Raw genomic sequence first — 26,508 nt, 5'->3', positions numbered from 1 at the left:
TATAATAGTAACTATGGTGAATATCATAATATTTTATTAAATTATTTTATTAAAAACATAAATAAATCGAGGGGGCATTTAAAATTCCTCATTAAACTAATACTATTCTAACGGTAAAACTTCCGTCCCATATACTTTTTGTACTAAGGACCGAATTATTCGACATCTAAATGGCGCATATTAATATCTTTATATTAATATGCGCTAAAGACTTTTCTTTACTTATCACCATTTTACTTAGTACCGTTTTTGTGAAGTAAACACACAACAAAACCACTCACAACAGTTGATGGAAAACTTGATAGCAAATTTCGTAGTAAAGGAACTATGAATTCTACAATAGTATAAAAAAGCACTATAATACAATTTCAAATACTACTATAGTATAAAACAAGCACTATAATGGAATCTCAAATGCCACTATAGTATAAATTAACACTATAATGGCGTTACTGACAACAAATTAGCACAAAAGTGATCATCACATCACTTTTATAGACCTAAAACGTCACGACTGACACTGCTACAGGTCTACTATATCACTGAATGGCACATAAGATGCGCCATTTCGGCTTTATACAATCTTCTTTGGTCTTTTATAGGACCTTAGGTGGTATTTGGGAAACGTTCTATCGACTACTATAGAACCACAAATTGTTACTTGGGTTGTTTTATTAAAAAAAACTTTATTATATCGGCAAAAAACAGATATTTATCTTGCTAAGTTTATGACAATTGTCACAAGAAACACTACAATTGTCACGAAATTCCGACATATAACTCATTACCTGTCAAGAATTACCTACAATTCTTCTAAATCTTGACAATTGTCAGAAACTTCGCAAAAGAAATATCTGTTTTTTTCCGATATAATAAAGTGTTTTTAAATAGGTAATAAAATGATGGTGGCAAACAGGAATACGGCCCGCCCGATGGTAAGTGGTAACCGTAGCCATGGATGCCTGTGACGTCAGCAACAGTGATTTTACAATTGTCGCACCTGTCACCGTGGTGAAATTGGAGCCTGATATGTAATCACTCGACATTCGTTGTTAAAGCACCAATATGTTAATTTTATTTTTTTACATGCTTTCATTTAACTTGCCCTGTTAGCATGTATGTTTGTTAGTTGGTTAAACGTTGCATACATATGTAAGTCGGGTGACAATGCAATATTATGGTACCATCGAGCTGATCTGATGATGGAGTCAGGAGGTGGCCATAGAAACTCTGTGATGAGACAATGCAACCTAATTGTGGTTGGGGTTTTTAGAATTTTGTCTCGATTAGTATTAGTTGCCCGTGGTAAGAAAAGTACAGTCAGCGATAAAAGCTTGAACCAAAAATGTCATTTTTGCCAATAACATAATCAAGAATACCATCCCCGCTTTTCAGCGCAGTTAAAAGTTGTAAATCATATCTTTCTGTTTAACTGTAAATGTATACAACCGTTTGTTTCTTAATAAACAATAAATAAAAAAAAAACAATAAATAAATAAATCTGAACACCTAAAATGATTGCCCGAGGTAATGTGTCAACCCTATCTGACTACATAACGCCAACTCCAAAAATAGTTAACGCATGAAAACCCCTTTTTACAGTACATATATCCTACTTTTCCGCACTAGTGCGTGAAATATCACTTTTCATACATATGTCAAAAGTTTAAAGGGCCATATGTACTGTAAAATGCGCGAATACACGTGCGAATAGGTAATTCGCACTTCCTCTTTTCCGCAATTGTATCGTAAGTAACTATTTTAGGAAAACATAATTTTCATGGGTACAGGTATTACCCCTGCAAAAGGCCTTCATGCTCACGTGTACGTAAAGCTGTTCAAACATATGTTGTTGCTACCACAAAGTACAGATATAAAAAATATTTTGGTTGAATATACGTATATTATTCATACTTCTTCCTCCTGTCCTCCTACACTCGAGGTTTCTGACTCGGCCAGACGCTAGTACTACACACAGTACGTAATACACTTTGTATTACTTATACGCTTCTGCAATTTTCGTTATATACGGCTACAAATAGGTATTTCTTTATGTTAAAGACAGTAAGGGTTTTTTTTTTGAAATTGTTTAATTAACCATACGCTTATTCTCCCGACTGTTCCGTCATGTTTCAGTAGGTATTTTTTCAAACAAACAAAACGGCATACATCATGTTTTTAAAAATTTACAATCACTAAGTATAAAAACTCTTTTTGAAGGTTGAGCCGGCAGTCTTATAAAATTTACGATAACTGCCAACAATGTTTGCTTATCTTAAATCCTTAAGCTTACACATAAAAATACCTTAAATTCCCATCAGATACGCAATAATTTGCCAAATACCCAACGGCTCTCACTTTCGCGCGCTTTCTTTTAATAAATTCGAAAATGCCACCATAAAATACCCGTAGAACCAAAAATGGAACTACCGGTGCCGCAAAACAAAAGATAATGGTTCCATTTTCAATATAGAACCTTATAAGGTCCACGACAAAAGCCGCTTTATAGTGTTGTAAATAAGAAAGGTTTTTGTTTCAACGTACACAAAAATTAGTCAAACTTATGTGACGTGTCCTACAGGTACAAAATGTTTATTAACGTCCGTATATGTCCGTCGGTCGTGTGTGGTCTTATCGCGTATTATACGACAAAAATTAAGTTATTAAGCTATGTAAATGAAGGCGGTAGGTCCGGAGTTCGTAGCTTAAATTACGGGCGTATATGTATGACCCACATGGGTGTGAATTGAAGACAAAATTTGACTGTTTTAGATCCAACTGTAATGTGTTACAAGTCTCGAGTTCACACAAATGTTACAATTAAATTTGAATTATTTCTTAAATTTAGGTTGGTCATTTTGCGGGAATGTATATGCATATATTTTTTAACAAAAATGGTGCTTATAAATAAGAACCTTGTAGATCAAGTATTTTCAAACAAAGAAAAATACAAGCGGCATTACAGCTTGTTACAAACATGAACTACCAATTTCTATAGGACTACTAGTTATTACCCCAAAAATGCTTGATCATTGTTAAGAATCGTTGAAAGCAGTTTGTTCTCCTTTACTGATGTAAACAATATAATTTCGTAATGTAATATTGAAGTAGATTATATCTCACATCAGATAGCGCTCGTTATTAACATTCCTTGAGCTGTCGTATTTAATGCAATAAACGTTATAATTCGATACTGCCTCTACATTCCTGTTTCTAATAAAACCAGTGTCCGGAAACAGAATTACGTAGAATAGTAATGTATAGTGAAGTGACAGATAATTCACCCAACGTTATCCCAGAGACCTAGATCATTCATCTTACATTTCTACAGAGGACTTGTCTACTGAGTGTGATATAAAGCGCCGCGCAAAGCGAGGCCATTTTATGAACACAAGGGCGGCGAAAAACTATCCTCGTCGAGGTATGTATAGCGAAAAACAGTAAATAAACTAAAATTTCAGTATACGACGCGCGATAAAGGTCATTGTGCCGGCCTATGCCGGCAAATTTGTACGAATTTTCATTGCCGGTGCGCTTCACTTAATCGCGCGCAACACGACGTTTTGCTGCCCATTAAACGAATGTAATGATGATTTTTCCACGCATGTTTGGTCTGATAAAGCTGCATTTATATAGATATTTTATTCAAGACTTCTGTCAAACTGAGAGCATTAGAGCGAAAAACTTGTGCAAAATACTTAAAATAATTTCGCTACATAATTGATGTTGTGCCACGAAAACTGCGTAACCAGAAATTATAGTAGGCACCTACTGCCTACGATACGTAAGTACCAAAATTACAGTAAGTATGTTCACATACAACTACATCCTTTTGGCCGCTGGGTGCTTGCACTGTAAAAATTATGACTGTGACCCATACGTACTATCACGAGAACATTTCTATTCTGTGACAGCGTAAACTCGACTGCAGTCAATAAGTAATTACTAGAACAGGCGCGGCAACATTAAAGGGCGAATGTCGCTCGTAATCAGAGTCATTAGGACGCAATGTCGTGTTGGTAGCGGCTATTTTGTAGCGTGCTGAAATTTGCTAACTAAATACCTGCTTAGGGCACGCTTACCTTTTTGTAACTGCAACGGTTTTTCTCAAAATAATGAGAAACTGCAAATCGGGACTCAAAAGGTGGCAATACAACCACTTGACTTGTTTATTTTCGTATTCGTATTATTTTGGTACCCGAATAAGCTATAGGTACCTACAATACATGCCATGCCAAGTTTCAATTATGCTTTTTGTTCCATAAATGAATTAAATTGAATGAACCATATTTTGAACCAGTAACGAGAATTATCATTATTTTGTTAAAAATCTCAATCAAATCTAGCTGTTTATGCTACTATTTTTCAAATAGCCCTTCGGGTGGCAGCACCTCCGGTTGAACGGTAGGACAAATGGCGCGGCCATTTTTTTAAATATGCCTCGGCGTGGCAGAGGCCGCGAGAAGGTTCGGTCATAACAAGCCCGTAATTGGCAGAGACCGTCTCGCGGCCTCTGTGCGACGCTGCATTTCGCGCCTAAAATAAAACCGTTAAAACTATGCCTTGCTTGCTCACTCTTGCAAGATGCATTCGTCAATAAACAAGGATGGTATTCCCTAACGGTCGAATTCCCGCGTAAAACAAAGTTTGTTAGAAATGACGTGATGTTCCTGCCTACCTCGCCCATTACGCGCCGACCGTCGTCGAGCCGCGAACATTCAAACGGAATACGCACTGATAAAAAGTGAAATAAACTGTGTGAATCGTGTTAAATGTATTGTTTTGTCATAAAGACTGCTTTTTCTACAATCAATTGTTTTATTTCGTAACTGTACGTATTTTTACATGAAAGTAGAATAAAATTGGTAATATGAGATTAGAACAAGTGTAGCATAATTCACATAAATAGAATAGAATTCATTGGTATACAATCAAATAACCCATTTTATGCTGAATTCAGTGATATATAGTTTGTATATATCATTCATAGATTTTTTTTGGGAAACGGTCATATTTCTAACACGCGCCAAATTCGCGATGATCACCCGTTGAGGCCCCGCCACTTGACGTATATTTTTCCAAAATGGCTGCGCCACTCAACCGGTTTGTTATGTCTGTCCGTCTCGCGGCCACCGCCACTTACCGTAGAGACCTCGAGGAGGACAATGCCACTCGAAGGGATAGTTACCTACCTAGTTACTCACTTGATACTATTTGATCTATGCTCTATGCTGCTCGTCGAATCAAAATAAAATGCCGGCATCCAAATTGAATAACGGTCTGAGCTTCGATACAAACAGAATTTCAAGAGTGCATTTCATTTTAAAGCGCCTAAAAACCAATTTCAGTCCGACAAACCTTTTATTAAGTTTGTATTCACACTAAAAGTAAATAAGTGTCAATTTTTTTTAAATGTTACGCTCTTGTGGCTACTTTACAAGTAATTTACTTGCTTTTCGGGGATAACGGTTAACCATATCATACAAGAATATTATAATATACGTATCATAAAAAAAAAATCATTTTCCATCCTTCAACGAGCGATCTACAGCCTTTTGTCCTAAAACAACAGAATTATAATGGGTGAATTGAAAAACATTTTCAACAACTGTAGTTATGATACCGTTATGGAAGAAAAAAAATGTTAAATTATATTTTTAACGGTAAATTTTAACAAATACGATCATTTACGACGCCATAATTCAAATTAGTAGTATTTTCACTATTTTGATGTAATACGGCAATCTAAAGTGTAACAATAAATTTAGACTGTTAAATCAGATTTAGGGGGCCGTAAAATGGTAATTATTTTGTTACGCCATACTTACGTTTTGTGGCAGGAAGTCAGTAAAATGTGACCCAAATAAATGAAATATTACAGTAAGTACCTACTTTGATGCAACTGGTTGTAAGAACAGTTTTATTGCCCCGTTAGCCCTGTCATAATCGATATAATTGGCATCAAAATAATTGCAACCCACATTAGGTTTTTAATATTATGTTTTGTAAACTCGGCTTACCTAAATGTAAACGTACCTATTTTAAATACCTATCAATGATCAGGTAGTGTAATTACGCAAAGTGCTAGAATCACTTCAATCAAAGTCCGATTTGTGATAAAAGTGTGAGTTTGTCGATAGCGAAGGTATTTATGGCAATGTTTCTGGTCCGTGACGGCACCGTCGGCGCCACTTTTCAGTCTGGCAACATCGGGTTCCTTCAAGTCTAGGAGCACCGCTACAAGGATCAGAAGATTCAGAAGCCAATCTGCTGTCTAATAAAAAAATATGAATAGTCATCGAGCCTATTAATGCATTAATTTGTACCGAAAAAAATCTAAATCTACCTACGTATGTAAAAATATTTTATGATCATTTTTTCATAATATACCAGTAACTGCACATTTATCATTTGAAGTTGAAGCCCCATTAAGCGCCTGTAGCGAGAGCCGATACTTGATACGTTTTACAAATGGCCGGAGCCAAAATATTGTATCATCGCATCGGCATCATCGCATCGCCCGACGTGAGAAATATCGAGTGCAATTTCTCATGCGAGATTTGGAGATCCTTATAAGTATTAAAATTATTGCACTTTAAATAATCATTCCTTTCGTTGTGGATGGTTTAATCTTGGCAATTTGTTATTTTAGCCTTTCCACAATTGTATGCTACAATTATTAAGTTAACACGCTGGATGCGGGTCGCTACGTATACGGGCCGGTACGTATGGAGGTCCAAGGGGGAGGCCTATGTTCAGCAGTGGACGTCTTATGGCTGAGATGATGATTAAGTTAACACACTACTTACATAAATATAATATTGGGCATTAGCATGTCGAGCACTAGTACGTTTACCTTAATAGTTTACATTCAAATATATTTAACAAAGGTACTATGTTATCAAAATAGACCATTCCTTATCGTCCTTCGAAGTTTTATCAGTACTATGCTTATCACTGTATAATTTTGTGTTCAAAACCGTTCAGTTTCAACGTTGATTCGACGCTAGCTTGAGGTTATCCGTGAACAAAGTATGTCTTTCAATAGTAAAGTAGTGTTAGTGACTGGCGCTAGCTCCGGCATCGGCGCAGCGACGGCGTTACTCTTCGCCAAGGAAGGCGCGGACGTGGCTCTCGTCGCGAGGAACGCGGCCAAGCTCGCAGTCGTCGCCAAGCAAATCGAAGCGCTAGACAAGAAACCACTGATCATCCAAGCTGATATTTCCAATGAAACAGAGGTTAGCACAGTCGTCTCAAAAACGGTCGATCACTTCGGAAAATTAGATGTACTCGTCAATAATGCTGGAATAGCCGTAGAGGGTTCCATTCTGAATGGTAATGCATTAGACGCGTACGATAAAGTAATGAAACTAAACGTTCGAGCGGCGATCCAGCTGACTACCTTAGCCGCTCCTTTCCTCGCTAAGACGAAAGGGAACATTGTCAACGTTTCAAGCATAGCATCAACACTCACGAGCAAATCGCCAACGGGCTTACCATATTGCGTATCGAAGGCGGCGTTGGATCATTTTACTCGGTGTTCAGCATTGGAACTAGCATCTATCGGAATCAGAGTAAACAGCGTCAATCCTGGACCGGTCGACAATGAATTTGCTACCAACAACAATCAAGGAGATTCCAGGGTTATTACACAGGAATGCGCCAAAATCTCTCCCCTGGGATTTCTGCCCAAGAGCGAGGAGATTGCACATGTGATCCTGTTCCTAGCTAGCGAGAAAGCTAGAAGCGTTACTGGTTCTAATTATGTCATTGACAACGGGTTCCTTTTCAAAGGGTAACATATATAAACAGTTACACAATATTTATGATGGTAATTTTATTTTTTGTAGTTGTAATATTAATGAATTACGAGTTAAGATCCGGTTGGGATTGATTGTCTGTTACATGCATGTATACCCTGAACTACACGCATACCCAATGTTTTTGGAAGACGTCAACGCACGGCTTGTTAAACACACGGAATTAAATAAATGTCTTTGATATAAATATGTGCCACTTTTTTTCTCTCTACGTTTATCTTATAATAATATGTAGGTGGGTCCATATTGGCTCATATACAATTTATTATTCGAATATTTCTAATAATACCGCTTTGTAGTCATAATCAGCATTTCTCCGAAAATTGTTTCTCATATATTTTTTTAATAGTTTTTTGTACTACTACCTACATTATTCATAACAATACATATTCCGTTTTTTTTTACTCATAATGTTGTCACTGAGAATGTATCTGTGCCCATAATGTTATTTGTAAGAATTTCTCGAAGACTGGAGCATTTGCTCTCGCTACGCTCGCTCACTGTGAGGGTCACAGGATTTCGGTTCTGTGAGGTTCGCAGTTCTAACCTAACCTAACCCACCTCTCTAGCAGCATTTCGGTTCTGTAAGGGTAACAGTTCTAACCTAACCTAACCCACCATTCTGGCAGCATTTCGGTTCTGTGAGGGTCGCAGTTCTAACCTAACCTAACCCACCTTTCTGGCAGCATTTCGGTTCTGTGAGGGTCGCAGTTCTAACCTAACCTAACCCACCTTTCTGGCAGCATTTCGGTTCTGTGAGGGTCGCAGTTCTAACCTAACCTAACCCACCTGTCTAGCAGCATTTCGGTTCTGTAAAGGTAACAGTTCTAACCTAACCTAACCCACCATTCTGGCAGCATTTCGGTTCTGTGAGGGTCGCAGTTCTAACCTAACCTAACCCACCATTCTGGCAGCATTTCGGTTCTGTGAGGGTCGCAGTTCTAACCTAACCTAACCCACCTCTGGCAGCATTTCGGTTATTTAGAATTTACCGGAATGCTGCCAGAAAGTCTTATTTAGAATTTACTATTGCAGGTGCATGCTGCTATAAATAAAATCAAATATGTCGAAATCGATATGTCGAGTAATAATATATTATGCATACATTTTAGTAATAGAGATATTTATGTAGAATGACATTATGAATATAATAAATTCGAAGTTCCAATGAGTATTTTTTTAAATGAAAATGTATAATGGTCATTAGGATGTAAAATTGTATGAGATACATTTTCGGAGTTTCAATAATCGAATTTGCAATTTTATATGAACTTTGGCAACATTGTCTCGTTTTAATTTACGAGTGAAAAGAGCCAAATTGTCGTATTTTAGGTACCTATTGATAAAATCTAAATTATTAAAGCTATGTAGATGGATGAAACTCAGTATGTTTCATATATTCCCTATTAGCTGCATCTTATTCTGTAAATTTGAGCTCTCTGGTCTTATCTGTGATAAAGCTATGAGGATTTGAATATGAGACGAAACGGTTCGAGAAAGAGCAGGCAATGCCTCGCCTTTTTATTGTTCGTCTTGGCGGGGGCACTAACGTGCCCTCAGATTTGTAGTCTATTTGTATAATATGGTCAATAAAAAATACGAAGAATTGTGTGTTTCTAATTTTCGCTTCATATTCGTGTTATTGAATGTGTCAATTGAACGGTCATTATTATAATTAATTTTCATGCCCATAACCCATTTTCAATTTCAAATTGGTTGACAAGACTACAGCAGTATTAATATTATTTGCCAAAATACAAACAAATGAATGGACGATTTATTAATTCGAATTGACGGCGTTGTCCGAATTTGGTTAAATGTCGGACACCATCCTGTCAGCGTCCTGCATTCGAAATCCAATTCTAAAAGCAAATAGTCAACATGCCTTTTTTACGACCGAACATGATTTTGTATTGGCCTTTTAAATACCGTTGGTTTGAATACAGATATACCTACAGATGTACATAGTGCAACGACGGGGTAAGCGAGATTTTGTAAACGAGGTCTATAATTAAAGAATCGAGTTTACAATATTCTTACCCCCGAAGTTACACACAATGTTTTTCATCGCACTTGCGAAGGAAAAACTAAATTTTAAGCCAATTTTTATTAAATACGGTGACATTTTAAACATTCGTCCGCCATATTGAGATTTCCATACCATGGTTCGTATAAATTAGTGACATAATTTAAAAATAAAGCTAATAACCCTGGGAGTTATAGCTTTTTTTCCACAGTCCATAACTCCCGCGGGAACAATATAGGCCTTTACCCTTCAGTACACCAGCATGAAATAAGATCTTTCGGGCAAGTGTGATGAAAAAACATTTTACATCCTTTAAATGAAAAATAATTCTGAAATAAGAATATGTAGGTATTAACAATTTGATGATAAGAAAATTACTGTGTTCATTGCTCTCGAATATAAATTGAACTTTGCATTCATTATCGGTAACAGTTTCTAGTCAAATATAAATATATTATGTAACACGCAAATGTAGCATGATATTATCAAATAAGCTATATACAGTCGTTCCTTATCGTTCTTCAACGCCTTTATCAGTAAGTACTACTCACAAATAAATTGCTTTGTGTTCATACCCGTTCAGTTTCAACGTTGATTTGACGCTAACTTGACGTTTAACAAAGTATGTCTTTAATTAATAAAGTAGTGTTAGTGACAGGCGCCAGCTCCGGCATCGGCGCAGCGACAGCGTTACTCTTAGCCAAGGAAGGCGCGAACGTGGCTCTCGTCGCGAGGAACGCGGCCAAGCTCGCAGTCGTCGCCAAGCAAATCGAAGCGCTAGCCAAGAAACCACTGATCATCCAAGCTGATATTTCCAATGAAACAGAAGCTAGCACAGTCGTCTCAAAAACGGTCGACCACTTCGGAAAATTAGACGTACTCGTCAATAATGCTGGAATAGAAGTACAGGGAACCATTCTGAACGGTGATGCATTAGAAGCGTACGATAAAGTAATGAAACTAAACGTTCGAGCGGTGATCCAGCTGACTACCTTAGCCGCTCCTTTCCTCGCTAAGACTAAAGGGAACATTGTCAACGTCTCAAGCATAGCATCAACACTCACGAGCAAATATCCCACGGGCTTACCATATTACGTATCGAAAGCGGCGTTGGACCATTTCACTCGGTGTGCAGCATTGGAACTAGCTTCTATCGGAGTCAGAGTAAATAGCGTCAATCCTGGACCGGTCGACAATGAATTTCCTACCAACAACAATCTTGGAGATGCCAGTGTTATCAATCAGGAACGCGCGAAAATCTCTCCCCTAGGATTTCTGGCCAAGAGCGAGGAGATTGCAGATGTGATCCTGTTCCTAGCTAGCGAGAAGGCTAGAAGCGTTACTGGTTCCAGCTATTTTATTGACAACGGGTTCCTTTTGAAGGGGTAATACAAAAAGCTTTTGGCAGTAAGAAGTGTACACAATATTGATGATGTTAACTTTTTTTTTAACAAACCAAAGAAACATGTAAAACAACAATACAATACGAAATTGGACTGTGTGTTTTAATAATGCTGCATGCATGATTTTTTTGGAAGATGTCAATCAGTTTTACCTCCCGTGAGATTCAAATGATTCTACTATATATCCTGCTTATGTATTGTGCTCTAGAAACTTCCAAATTGCGAAAACAAATGAGGAGCGTGCACAGCGAGTAAAATCACTAAATATTCCCTAAATAGCTATAATAACTACACCAATATTAATTGTATTTTATCTTACTACATTTGTTGTTATAGCTACGGGCTTTTAAACGTGTTTTCCAGTGGAATACGTTATCATGCGGACCCTGGTTAGTTTAATATTAAAACAATATCTAGCTTGGTCAGAACTCACGCAAGCGGAATATTAAATGTACTGTCACATAATTTGTCTGCCCTAAAAAAACAAAAGGGTTCTGCAAAATATCGGCACGTGACCTGAAAGCCTATTTGTAATTTTTTTTGCGAATACATTAAGTAAATTAACAAAAACTAACTTTTTTTTAACTTAGAACAATAGGGTTCCGATTGTCACTCTTCGGGTACCGTAAGATGAACTTAAGTCTCAAGTGTTGAATATTTAAAGGGGTTCACTAATGTGGTAGGTAACGTTTCGAGTTTTGTTGTAAAAAGAAAAGCCGTGCTAAATATTAGATATGTTACATATATAGATTTAGATATGATAAGGTTTGCATAATCTAAAAATCAGATATGTATAGTCTATACATTGTTATAAATAACTATGATGAGCTGAAACAATAGATACTTGTTACATAAGAGAAGTAATAGAGATATTTTTAAGAGTGTCAATGTGTGACATTTGTCTTTATCTAAAATCTTAACATTGTGCAATAAACAAAGACTTGCGGCTATTTAAATATAGTTCCTATAGCCAATTATGTAAAAGAGAAAATGTTCTTAGTTGCCAAATTTTATAAGTTCGCGATTTTAAAGTCATTTAGTAGAGGATCCAAGATACAATTTTGCCGCCAATTAAATAACATCAATGAAGAATTATTTGATAACATTCGTGTCACTAGAGACGGGACACATGATTACGCCAATCATATTGTTTAATTCGAGGTATTGAATGTAATGATTTTTGTAATTTTAACGTGTGCGATTTTGTCAAAAATAAACAATAAGAAACATAAGCCGGCAACTACGAAAGTAACACACTCGTAACAATTAGAACTGCCTATTTGAATATGGGAGTACTCACTGTCACGTCTAGGCCTGCAAGTTTCAATCAAAACTGAACCGTATTGCAATCGCTTACGGCACTAGATAAGGATCAAGTGTCAGTTATCAGTACAATTCGTTGCTCATTAGCAGCAACAGTGTGTCAAGGCGAGTGGGCACGTCACTAATGCAGATTTGCTCCTTTTACGACCGAGTGCGATGAACTTTTGACAGCTCTTTTAAGGCTCGATACAAACACGGGAAGTTTTATATATGTCAGTCCATATTAGTTTACCAAAAACAGGAAATACGCTAGCGTAGCATACCTGAAACAAAAAAAAACACAGACATAAGTTTCGTTACGTCGTAAAATCTAAAAATATAACACTTTAAACTCTCGCGTTTTGTACACATACTTAATTACACAAACGGATCTACCGCGATATAATTTTATTGTTTTTACCTTAAATTCCGACGTTTCAGCTGAGTTGCACCAAGTTGAGATGAAATTATATCGCGGTAGACCCGTTTGTGTAATTAAATAATATAAAATTGTAACAAAACAATGCAATTAAGTGTGCGTTTTTGTTGGCACTGACTGTAAGGTTTTTCACACAATAACTCGGACCTCGTAATAAAGTTACACAGGGCAATAAAGGAGCAAACTTCTTTGTTTGCCAATGCCCATGCCAACGCCAATATACCTACCCGCCGCCGGCCGGCAGCCAAAGTTTGTCTACTACATATATTAATTAGCCAGTCGCCTGTTTGGTCGCTAAACCACTTCAATGTATCGATTAATTTACATTATAGTTATTTAAGGAATTTAAGGCCAGATTTCCTAAATCTGTTTATGTTGGAAATCAATTCTTAAAAATGGCACTTTAATGGAAACGATATCGATATTATAGATGTAAAATCAACTGAGTTTTTTTTGTAAAATCTTATCTCCGAGTTTTGTTGGTTAATATCAAAATAACAAGCTATCGAATGACAGTAGATGTTACGAGTAAACTTGTTGACGTATTAAACTTGACACAATTATTTAAATGACAACCGACAGTATGGTTCATATTTATTGAAAGCGTCACATACGTACATTACGTACTTAATACGCATATTCTAAAATTTATAAACATTAAGTATATGCGTATTACAATCTTAGTTAAGTAGGTTACGTATGCGGTCGGTTGCGTGTAAAAGTAGCGAGTTAATGCTATACTTACTCATATTTGTATATGGATTTGATTACTATGACTATGACCTACGAAATATTTTTCAAGATTAGGCCAAATTCTCGAATACAATACGCCTGCCAAATAGCTCATTCAAATTTTATTAAATAATTCAGGTTTACCTTAACTCGGGCGTCGCAAAATATTTGCGTCCGGATATTTTTAATTTGCCCTTTTCACCAGGCACGCCGGTCCGGCGAATAGCCGGAAATGAAGCATATCCTTCCTGCTGGCTCCGAAAAGCCCGGTTGCAATTTTAATTATAATTAAATCCATTTTAGAAGCAAATTTTATAGAAATTCGAGTGTCTTTGAAATGAATTAAGGTTGTTTGTCACTTATTTCTGAAATGTAAAGTATTTAAGGAAGTCGATATTCGTACTGTTGGTACGAGTATAGCTCAAACTAAAACAAAAATAAGGAATTTAGTTTACTATCTAAATGATTCAATAAAAAAACTTAAAACTTGCTAAGCAATTGCTTTTGCCACCATTCGGTGGAGACTAAATGGCAGCAAATTAATTATTATTATAATGACGGACTAAACTATTATTCACACTCTTGAAATCTTTCATCTTGAAATCTTTGAAATTGAAATGTAATGAAACAGCAGCACGTCGGATAAGAGCAGAGCCCGCCTGAAAATATGAGTTTGTGTTGTTTATAGCTAATAAGTAGGTAAGTAAGTAATTATAAACTTGCTGTCGTGGTCAATTTATAAATTCATATAAATATATTTCATAATTATAATTCATATATTTAGTGGTATGATTGCAATGAAGAAAACTAAGCAATTTTACAATTCGGTTCAGGAAACCATTCTATTATTAATTTGAAATTTCATATAAATAAATTCCTCGGGCATCTTCAGCTGTTATAAAGTGATGTGACGTGACGTGACGTGACGTGACATTACGTTGTAATAAGTGACTTGACTCTAGCAAGAAACGCTCATTCATGTCACGCTGCGCGGTGCTCGGCTCAGTGAGAGCGGAAACTGAAGCGCGGTGAACCGGAGCGATTGCACAATAATTATATTTTTTGAGATTTAAAATAAAAATAAGAAAACAATTTACTTAAAATTTTCTGTGCCGTAAAAATAATTAAGATTTACTTTGGTAACTTTTTTGTGTTAATGTAGAAAAAAGACATAAGTAATATACAAAATAACAGGTAAAAAAAAATAGAATGTTATGAATTTTATAGTGCGTAAGTATAGATAGATAATTTTGTGCTAAGTATGATAAAGGATGAGGTATGAGGACTAAACGAAATCGATTTTCATTTTGATGTAATGAACAACCAAAGTATATAACTTAAAACATTTTTGTCAAAATGATATAGATAGATTGTGTTTTTTAGGCATTATTTCAAAATTACTGTGTTTTATACGAGTAGTAGGCAGCGACTTAAGATGTCTAATCTAATCAAAAAGCTGAATAAAATTAGTTATACTTAGCGCTACTTGCACCATCCCACTAACCCGGGGTTAACTGGTTAAACCGTTAACCTAGTGTCAAATTGTACTGGTAACCATGGTAACTCCAGGTTTAACCGATTAACCCCGGGTTAGTGAATGGTGCAAGTGGCTCTTATCCGCTTATATTGAGGACTCATCCATTCATAACTTCTGTGGCACTTTTTACAGCCCAGAATACATGTAATGGTTTCTTGCGACGAACTTTATTCTTTGAACGCACCGTCTTCCGCTGCGAGTGGCTTTTTTAATTAATTAAAGATTTAAAGCTAAGAAAACGCGAGAAAACCTACGGAGTCCATTTTTTCTGACGACATTCATTAGATGTACGTCGTTATCTTCCATGATTTCGTAGTATTACGGACAGTTTTCAGATGACTGGATAAAGGCAGGATGGCTCAGTTTTTTGTCGTCTTATATAGTAATAAGTACATCTTTATTTCAATGTATTAAGGGTTATTTTTATTTGTAGGGGGAGCCAAGAGGCTGAGAACAGGGCGCTGGTAATGAAAGTAACGGTGGGTGATTGAGTGTTCCGCTCAGCTTGACGGTAATAGTTCGCATGCCGATCTCATAGTTATTTACACCAAATAACATTACGAGATAATTATGAGACGGCATGCAGTTTATTTAGTTGTTACTGCAGGGTTGTAAATGATATCTTTTAAACATCAAAATGTAAGTTCGAATTGTCCTGCTAGACTACGAAGCAGTAAAATAAAATGCTATTGAAATAATGCTAAAACCAGAAAGTGACAGTGACCAATCGTAATTAGGTCAGCCTTGACCTGGTCTGGTCACGCAGTGCCCTGAACGGAAACCTAGCTGAAAGTAAGTTCAATATAACTCGTTCGGCTCCTGTCGTTGAATCTTTATACTTATCTACTTATGTATAATAAGGATTCTGAATATTTAGTTATCTTTTGACTGTTGGTTGACCATCACATCACTCACATGTGAAAGGTCTCTTTTGCCGGGCTATCCCATTTACTTGGGGTCGGCCCTACTAATCATGCGTCGCCAGCGGCGGTAGCACGGTCGCAATTTTATCGCTTGTAACCATGCCTGTCCCGTTCTAACAAGTATGTAAGTGCGAAAGTGACGGGCATAGTGATAGACGATAAAAATAAAACCATGCTGCGCCCGCAGGCCGGTCGGTCCTGGGTTGTCTGTGGTTTTAAGTTCCCATCCATCATATCTTTTCTTACAACGGCCATCCAGGGACCAGGTTGCGCGTGGTCTACCTGATCCCAGAGATGCAACATCCAGGATTTTTTTGGTCATGTGTTCTGATGGTCGTCTCATCACATGGCCACATGTGAAAGGTTAATTTATAAAAATCATAAAAAGACTCAAGAACACGTGAATGTTTTCTTTTACCGAAATTCGACAAACCCAGTCAGCATCGTAGATAGTGATCGGAAAGTATGTTTGTGAATAGTGTCGCAGGATTCAATCTATTCTGCTGAATGTAAGTGCGCCACTGCTCCGGCAACAATGGGCAGTTCCAGCTTCGGCTGATCGGCGCACGAGTCGATCAGTCAGCGATTGTCAAGCTACCTACTTGTTTACTGAACTCTGGGCCACCATGAAAACATTTATAAATGAGGGTAATTATATATTACATATCGCTGGCCCAATATTACAGGGTTCTACATATGTTACATTTTCAAGATAGTTGAAATTCGACTTAATGTCATTATGACAATGTTCAAATTTCAGTTCGATAAAAGTGAAACATAGAACCCTGTAATATTGTGCCAGTGATATGTAAATCAATTTGGAGGAAAGTTCATTGTTTGTCAGTTATAGTTTTACGAGTTTGCTGTTCTAAAATTATATGTGGCATGTGGCTAATAACAATGTGTGATGTGAACATTTGTATTCGATCAGGTTTTTAGAATGAAAGTACTTACCTACTTAATACTTAGTGAAAACTATGCCCGTCATTTTTGAAATGTAAAATTTATAATCTATCCAAACATATCGCACTAACTACTTGATGGAAAATATAAGACATCTCGCCGCTAACAGTGTTAATGTTAACACATATATGTACTCCGGTACTGTAGTATACAATATAGGTGCTATAATATAGGTGTACCTACAGTGCACAACTGATTAGGTATTTAATTTCAGTTGCATCTGAGTATTCTGAGTTTAAATCTGCGCTGATATAAAATATCAATATCTAGGTACAAAAACTGAGTACTAGGGGCGAACTCGGGTTAAATATTGTAGTATATAATGGTGTAGGACGTAATTCAGTAGTGCTGCTCGTGGTGTAGCAATTGTAGCATAATACAAAGAGATTTGCACCTATGGATGGCTACTTAAGATTTTTTGAACTGATTCTGCTTTTACATGTAAGCGGTTACCGGTTACCCACTTATAACTTGGGCTCGGACAGACGGATTCACCGCATGCAGTCCTGCGGTTATCCTAATGGCCAGTAATAACTTCCGGACAGCATGGTAACCTATACAAACATCTTGTTATAAACACTGCTTAGCTTTACACTTATCTTATCTTCAAGAATATATGTGTATATGTGTAAGTTTGTATGTATGTGTATGTATGCTTTATTTAGTACAAAAAAAGTATATATCAGAAACACAGTTACATCCGTTACAGAGTAAATTAAATATAACAAAGGCGAACTTATCCCTGTATGGGAACCTTCATAACTTAGAACTTCCAATTGTATATTTCTCAGTCAGTTAAAAATACTACAATTTAGCATTATGAAATAAATGAAGACCGAGCAGCCGTTTACTTAACACGACATAAAAAAAATGATACACTTATAACTGGTAGATAAAAGCAGTGTGTATTAAAATATATCATTATATATTAAGCTGAAGCTTAAGTTTGTCGACGTATTGGTATATTTACTGTAATGCCGTGTAAACATAATTGTATTAAATTAAATAAATTAATAAAAATAAGTACCAAAATTTATTTACAACGTATTTCATAAACTAAACTCACTGTCCCCAACGCCGCAGACACGCGTGTTTTTATATTATAACAATGTAATAACTTGTGTCATTTCATAAATAACTGACCTACCGCTGTCAAACGCGAGTTGATTGTAAAAGCCGTTGGCGGCTAACGACAGGATATCACGTCAAGGGTTGACCGTTTGGAGCCGCTATACCATACAAAGCAATGCCTATTAACTTATGTAAGTACACGCTTTTACTGAAATACTACTTTTACTTTTTACTTTTATTAGCTTCACTCCATATATGTATGTGTATATAGGTAATGATACATATATTCAAATGTATATATTATATTTGACTAAAATACCTCATCCCGGTGTCTGATTGAGTCGGAATTTATTAGTGTATTGCCTTAATTCCGATGACATTGCAATAATATGCTACCATGGAACTAATCTGACTAAGCAGCCGGAAAGTAGCCAAAATTTTTCCTCGGAAAAACAAACATATCGTAGGTTTATCAGACAATATAAATGTAGTACAGTCAAGCAGGAGTGAGCGCATGCATCAAAAATATGTTTTGATGGTAACTTGTTAAAGACTATTTATAAGCTCCAAGGGGTCACACTATAGCTTTAAGTCAAAAATTGTTGAACATGCTTCGCACAAATCGCACATAACAAGAAGTTTTATCTAGAGATTTTGGCATTTGCTACCCGACGCAGTCGCAGACAACAATACGCAACAATAACAACAGTATTTATTTATTGTTTTTTCTCTGACTATCCGTTATTAATATTAATATTAGGATTATGAAACTGTTTGTGTGGCAACCGGGACATCCAATCACTGTTTTAAGGTGGCCCGACGCACTAAAACCGTATGACGCTACGGCTCGTTTATGGGCCATAAAGGGCCAGTGTGCGGACGCCCTTATCCAATGGATTTTCTATCGATGTTATACCGTCTTTTGTTATTTTATGGTATAGAAAGCCCGGGTACTTACTTTATTTGTTTATCAAAAACGTATAGGTACTGACTATATGCTGACTTGACTGTTAGTCAGCATCAGAAGTTACTAAGCGAGCGAGATATAATGATTTGCGAGTACTCCTTTTTCTTGTATTATGAATTTAAAAAGTATTGGTGCTTTTATGTTGTATTTTCGTGAATTTATTCAGAAAAGGAATTGCCAGCTTTAAAAAGGCTAATGGCTAAACGGTTGTGTTGTGTCACTATACTTACTATATACATACTTAGTTGTGTTTACTAATGTATAACTGGTGTTACCTATCCTCATTTCGTCGTAATAAAGTGTTTCTTGCTTACTTACTATGTCACAAGTCACAACCGAATGACAATCCATTATCTATAGTAGGGAATGCAAATCGGTTATAACCGTAACCGAAATATTCGGTTATAACCGATTATTTTGATAAAATTTCATAACCGAATATTGGAAACTCGAATAACCGGTTACGGTTATTTTCGGTTATTTATTTATGGTTTAAATTGTATGTTTTTATCATCTAATGGCTACAAAATCCTGCCATTTTTGGCTGTGACTATAATTTTTGTCATTAATAACAAAAATATACTAAATTTACTTCCCTATTTATGAAATATTTTTATTGAATATTGTATCACGTCCAAGGTCATATTTTACTTTTACTGTATTTGGTGTGTTTTATTAAAAAACGAAGACTTTTACTCACATTCCCTAATACTGTAGGTACTAAAATAAAGATTTTTGTTGTTTTTTAATTACTTCATTGTAAATTTATAATTTTTCGTCGAAAATAACCGTAACCGATTATAACCGATATTCGGTTACTTTTCGGGCATAACCGTAACCGAAACCGTTACGTTTGTAGTAATGTATACCTTATAATATTATTTTTAATTAAGTAAAGATAGTGTGTGGCGAGCAGTGTGCTGGTGTTTACTTGTTAATTGACTTCTCGTGGGCTAACAGGTCTTGTTGTTATATTTATTTTTAAGGCTTTTTCGTATAGGTACATTTCCGCTTGTATTGCTCTTTCGCGCTTTCTTCCACGCCAGGAAAGTCAGAAAAAGTATATTAAGTAGTCATATACACCACATGTCTCCTAATTTCCCGTTCCCCAAGCGACAAACGTTGACACCGAACATCTCAAATAACTTCTTATTGTTCAGCAGACGTCGGAGTCAGAGTATTTAATAAACGAACAAAAAAGTATTTACGACAAAATATACATTCTAATTTAGAATCTTAAGGCGTCGATATAAGGTTGTTTTTGGAAAGTGTTTGTTTTCGATTTGGTTCGTTTTTATTTCGAAGCTGCTATGTGTGAACTGCCGCAGATGGCGGAAATGAAGCCCCGTGGAAACCTCTCCGTCTAACTACGCCTTGAATCATCGATTACCTCAGACAGATACTAGTAGTAGGTATATGCAAAGACTAGAAATAAGAAAAACCAATACAACTATAGAAGTTCCTAAACAAGCGAGGTTTTTATTAAAAAAGGAAATCATTTGACAATGAACATTTTTCTACTGCTGACTCCCATAGGAAGATACTTACATAGAAATTCCGTTTAGATTTTCTCTTTTTATAGGCGCGAGACGTGAACGTCGAAGCAAAGTAAAACGTGGATCGCTTTTAAGCATGGTAAGTAGGTACGAATCGATCAATCGACCCGTATGCTTCATCTAGCAGGCAAGTTATCTGTGCCTTGAAGGGACCAGTCCTTAGAATCCTAAAAAGTCGTATCTTGCGACATAAATCATAGTTACATACGACTTTTTAGCGATGGCAAAACATTAATGGACCTACTTAGACAGGTGGGCATTTGTACAGCGAGTTTTCTATTTAATCGTCGCTTTTCATGAAACCCGGAGTAATTTGTCAGGTACACTGAGAGAAAAATCATCACCAAAAATGAAGTTTTAGTAGTAATCATGGAAGTTTCACTATTTCTGTAAAATTTATTTATTTCTACAAACAGCTCAGTAATACTAAATCTAATTTCAGCAAACAGACTTTAGTAAATGGAGCATTAAACAAAGTTCAATATTTGTTACAATCCATTTTTATTACTACTAAAATTCTCCGATTTTTACTAGTAAAGTTTGTGATTTTTGGAAAAAAGCATCTGTGATTTCAAGTTATGATTTTAGTAAATGTCTCACTTACATAGTTTTGTAATATCTAAAAAACGAGTTCGCGGGAATAAAATTACCCCATTTAAAATAACAATTCAGTTGTTACTATAGCGACATTACAAAGTTTACTGGTATTTAGTAGATAGACTTGTTGTGTTTATGTTCATTGTTGTACCAATCACTAAACGAGTTTTGTAATACCAACACAGCGAAACGAATGTTAGTGATTTTAGTAAAATTTACTACTTGCTACGTTCATTTGGTTAGAGTTAGTATTGTGTCGGATGTCGGGCGGGCGTGTCTCGTGTCTTCTTTGTTTAAAACATACTTAAGTTAAATAATAAATTTAGGATATATTGTGGGCCATGGACATATTAACCCGCGACCTACTGTGTAGTTGGGGTCTACAGGAATATATTGTTCTGCAACTTCGAGCTAGCTGTTGTTATTCTAGTGATAATGACATCATAGGTAAATCTAAACTGTTTGCAATTCCAACCTCCCTAGCACAGGTGCGCCGCGAGAGCATGTTGCGCGCGTAATAACTACTAGTCTCTTTTTGACTGTATGAATAAGAAAGGAATGGGTAGAATATCTCGACAGGCTTTTATAGTGCCTCTTTAGTACAGAGATATACTACCAAATGCTTTTTTATTCATACAGACAGAAATAGAGACGGGTAGCTACCACGCGCGCGACATGCTCTCGCGGCGCCCGTTTGCTAGGGGCGGAGGAATTGCAAACAGTTTAGTTTTTGCCTGTGACGTCATTATCTCTAGAATAACAACAGCTAGCTTGGAATCGCAGTACAGTTTAGTAAAACCTATGACGTCATCGTCTCCGATATTGCTAAAGCACGCTTAGAATTACGAAACGGTTAGTTTTCACCCATGACGTCATCACCTCCGATATTGCTAAAACACCTCTCGTAATAACAAAACCAAATTTCTGAAATTACTCTAGCATACTTCAAATTACAAATATAGAAGTTGTATTTCCTACTAAATGGAAATTGCAAAAGTCAATTTGTTCCTATTAGTTGACTCTCCTTGTCCCCGGATTAAGTTTTATTTTTGTAATTCTAAGTGTGTTTTTGTTAGTTTTTTGTCTCAGTGTAGAATTATCGGACTAACAAATATTTGAGGTTGTATGAGGCTATGAGTAGTTGAGATTAAAAAATATCATCTTAATCCATTGTTGACTAGGTGTGTTGAAATAAGTGGCAGCGAATGTATAACTACGGGCGAAATACACAAGATGTATTAAGACGAGAGTTTTAAAGTTCGATTGGCCGCTATGGTCCTGTAAAAAATATTGTTCTGTGAAATCGTCGATTCAAACCTACCTACCTGCCTCTTAAATTACGGAAAGATTGGAATCCAACCGGACAAGGGAAAGTAATGAGTTTGCGAAGTATGTCGGAATCCCACAAACTGCTGATTGCACACCAAGGGTTATAATCTGGGGGCTTTAAGGTAATTTCTTTAATTTTTGCCATTTTACTATCAGCCTACTTAAGTTGCCGAGGTGTTAACCGCTAAAGTTTAAGTTAAATGCTCGAGATAGAGGCAACGTCTTATTTATGTTTAATGTTGGACAGCTTAATCACGAGTTTTTGGCCATTTTGTTGAGAATACTGCAAAGTTTTAGCAACTTATAACAGTACCAAAACATCAAGAGAAAGTAGATCATATACAAAGGTTCCAGACACTACAACAATATTTAGCCTATCATAAATCAATATTTGATATGTAAATAACATGAAACGAATAGGTACTGACTAGATTCTGTATATAAAACCTCACTAGAATACTATGAAATATATCCAAGGGCTCGAACTCGAACATGTGCATCGATTCGGTTCGATCGGTTTTTTTTAATCATAAGCTATGTATGTATAAATAGTGAGACAATTAACAAAAGAATACCAGGAGCAATAACATCTTATTAAACAATGCAATTTACTACCTGCTTACATCGTGATCCCTTTAGACATAAAATAATCATATAAAAGATATTCAACTCTTGTTTCGGCATTCCTTAACTTTACGCACAGTCGGCCTTATTGTCAAAGCGGCAGATCCACGTTAAGCTTTTTTTGCACGACTCGGATTACATTTATTGAACCCATCACATAAAAGCTAAGCTAGAGATGGGAGAGAACCTACCATAGCAAAATATTTCGATACAACAACTCGCCGACAAAATCAGTCCGACAGGCTTATTCTTATTTCGAATAGGTCATGTAATAAGTTAAGAATTAGATCAGATCCATATCTAATCCAGATCTAATTCTTAAGTTATTATTAAAATCAGAATACGCCGACAAGTCAAAATATTGACCAAATAAAACATACGACAACGTTTTTACGCAATTTCCAAATGATTTGTTTACGTGGAAAATTGGTTTACGTTCCCATTTACATATAAATTATTCGATTACAAATTCACCTTGCCATCATAAAATTACGTTACCGAAATCTCAATCACTTTATTGATTGGAGGGAGGAAGAAATAATTTTCGTTTCAAAGCTTGATTAATAATATTGTATAGGTAATACCATCGACGCGTGTTTAATTTGTGTTATAATTATAATTATAAAGCGGTGGTGGCCGAGTGGATCTGACGTCCGACTTTCATCCTGGCTCGTACCACTGAGTTTTTTGGAACTTATGTACGGAATATCATTTGATATTTACCACTAGCTTTTCGGTGAAGGAAAACATCGTGAGGAAACCTGCATACATCCGCGAAGAAATTCAAAGGTGTATGTGAAGTCCCCAACCCGCATTGGGCCAGTGTGGCGACTATAGCCTAAAACCCTCTCGTGCTTGAGAGGAGGCCTGTACCCAGCTGTGGCACGTATATAGGCTAAATTATTATAATTATTATATAATTATAACTCCTAAATAGGTAAACTAAAAGATTTTTGGTTTAGAAGACAAACAATTAACGTTTTTTGTAGTCTCATTTTTCATTTTATTTTACATACCTACGATTGAGAGTAAATAAAATAGTTATATACTAAAGACAACATTTTTGATCAAAACCTGTTTCAAAATATTTTTATCGATATCGAGAAAGCAGCCACTTATACATCACTACACGCGATCAGTTTTGCGTCGGCCCACGCGCAGGTTTGTACAATGCCTCGTCCTTACATTGATTTAATTTGCTACATCAACACGCGCGGTTGATTTGTATGTTCATTGTTGTGTCGAGGCAAAAAACATATGTTTTTATTACCGCCATAATATAGTTTAATAGACTGTCTATTGGTTTGAAAATTCTGTCTCGTGATTGATAATGTAGCCAAGCTGTGATGTATGTAGTATGAGAGAACAATGCGCAAAAAGCTCATTCTTACCTACAAGTATGTTTATCTCTCTTGAAGTATACAAGATACACCTAAAAATTCACATTGCTACCCCGGAGATTTAGTTTAGTGGTTAATTACTAGTTATTACTGGTATTATCTTCATATTTCTACAATCAGCCGTGTTAACTGTTAAATACGTATGTATCAAAGTCATATCAAACAATACTAGCCCGATAGTTGGTCAGCTGATGACGCTGATGTCTCAGATTTCCGATCAAGTCTGACCTAAGTAACGTTTACCATAACTTTATCCTCCTGAGTCGCCCTTGTCATTATTGCAGTTTTGAATTTGGAACCGTCTTGTATTTCATTTTAATTCAAAATTCGATTTGGAGTAAATCCTTTATAAAGGCCTCAGGGACACAGGAGGATATATAATCTTGGTAAGACTATAACGTAAGTTTCATTTCATTAATATCAGTAACAAATAGGTAATTATCTTATAAAAAATCCTTTTATAATAGGTATAATAGGTATGTTGAAATAATTCAAAACAAACTTTTCATTTCATTATTTTGATTAGTATATTTAGACATCCGAAAACAACCCATTTCAGGCATTGTTGTTCTTGTGGAGTTTGCTTGTTTTGGAGAATTATCAATAATTAATTCATAGAGATTTTGCTTTTGAATTGTTTCTGATAGGTTTCACTTTCAGACTTGGGAACTAACTTGCGAGTCTATAAGTTAGTCGTAATAATAGTATGTATGAGAATAAAGTTATTTCCAAGGCTAATTCTTTGATTCATATTGTTTGAAGGCAATTAACCGTTTAATTACAGCTGCATATGAACTATCTATGCACATATAAGTATAAATATAATTGTATATGCATTTACAAACTCTTAAGTATTCGTGTGTTATCAGAATTTTATGACTCAGCTAAAATTGTAATGGCCTCAATCACAGAATAAATAATAGTACTAGGTACAGAAGACTCACTCTCTAACAAAACGCGTCGGTTACGATCAGCACAGATATGGCCGCTAGGTGGCGACAGCGCCACGCGCGGCTTATGGCTTTCCCCAAAATTGGGGCCGAACGGATGTACTTTTAGCTACCTGTAGCAAAGCGACGAAATCGCGGAGTGAGCCACGCCTGCCTCAATGCACTAAGATGATCGTGTACAACTCAAACTCCGTATGTACTTAGTTACAACTATAGTCTTCACTTTAATAAATTTAATCTTAATCGCAAGTACCGGTAAAGGTCCTTTTTGGTCAATTGCATGTTTTCGGTTAAGACTTGCATTTGTAACTTATAATTTTAAAATTTTTTGATCACATATTTACGCTACAAAATACTGTTTTTGTTTTACCCTAATAATAGTTATATGGTAGCAAATTGGTAGCAAGGAGTTGTCTGTATTAATTATTTCTAGTATTGTGCACAAAGTTTAAATTAAAGAATATTATTTGCCCGAGACATACCCGAGCGCCATAATTGCACGAACGTGATAGCTCGCCATAGTGAGACTTTTTGCAACGATTTGCTGGAACAGCTGCTCTCCAAGCAGCTGGTAATCTATATAAACGGTGTAGTTTAATATCTTTTCCGCAAATCTTTTTACATTCGCACTCGTTAAAGACATTGAGAGAATCGCGCTGTCTGTAGGCAAGGCATACCTACACAATATATGTATTTTTATGTTAACCTTAACTATCTATTATAACTTATAGAAGTTAGTGGAGTAAAGTATAACTGGCTGTATTGTATGGCTATAATATAATTTTAAAAAAGATCGATGGTTAGTTGATGTTATTTTATTAAATATACTACAATTTAGTTAAATATGACCTGGAAACCTGACTTGGTCA

The 26,508-nt window shown here is 36.0% G+C and overlaps 3 protein-coding genes across 4 annotated transcripts in view; 2 read left to right on the top strand and 1 right to left on the bottom strand.

Annotated features, from left to right (window-relative positions):
- Positions 1-26,508, bottom strand: part of LOC134794818 (rho GTPase-activating protein 7) — a 318,807-nt gene that overhangs the window by 184,322 nt on the left and 107,977 nt on the right. The window lies entirely within an intron of this gene.
- On the top strand, positions 6,976-7,803 carry LOC134796295 (3-oxoacyl-[acyl-carrier-protein] reductase FabG-like). The gene has a single exon (XM_063768413.1). It carries the CDS (start codon positions 7,035-7,037, stop codon positions 7,797-7,799), a length of 765 nt encoding a protein of 254 aa, XP_063624483.1. The 5' UTR covers positions 6,976-7,034; the 3' UTR covers positions 7,800-7,803.
- LOC134796215 (3-oxoacyl-[acyl-carrier-protein] reductase FabG-like) lies at positions 10,443-11,243 on the top strand. Its single transcript, XM_063768292.1, has one exon. It carries the CDS (start codon positions 10,471-10,473, stop codon positions 11,233-11,235), a length of 765 nt encoding a protein of 254 aa, XP_063624362.1. The 5' UTR covers positions 10,443-10,470; the 3' UTR covers positions 11,236-11,243.

This window comes from Cydia splendana, chromosome 1 (genome assembly GCF_910591565.1).
Source record: "Cydia splendana chromosome 1, ilCydSple1.2, whole genome shotgun sequence".
Lineage (NCBI taxonomy): Eukaryota > Metazoa > Arthropoda > Insecta > Lepidoptera > Tortricidae > Cydia > Cydia splendana.
The sequence above is the reverse complement of the archived record's forward strand: the minus strand, read 5'-3'. Positions and strand labels throughout refer to the sequence as shown.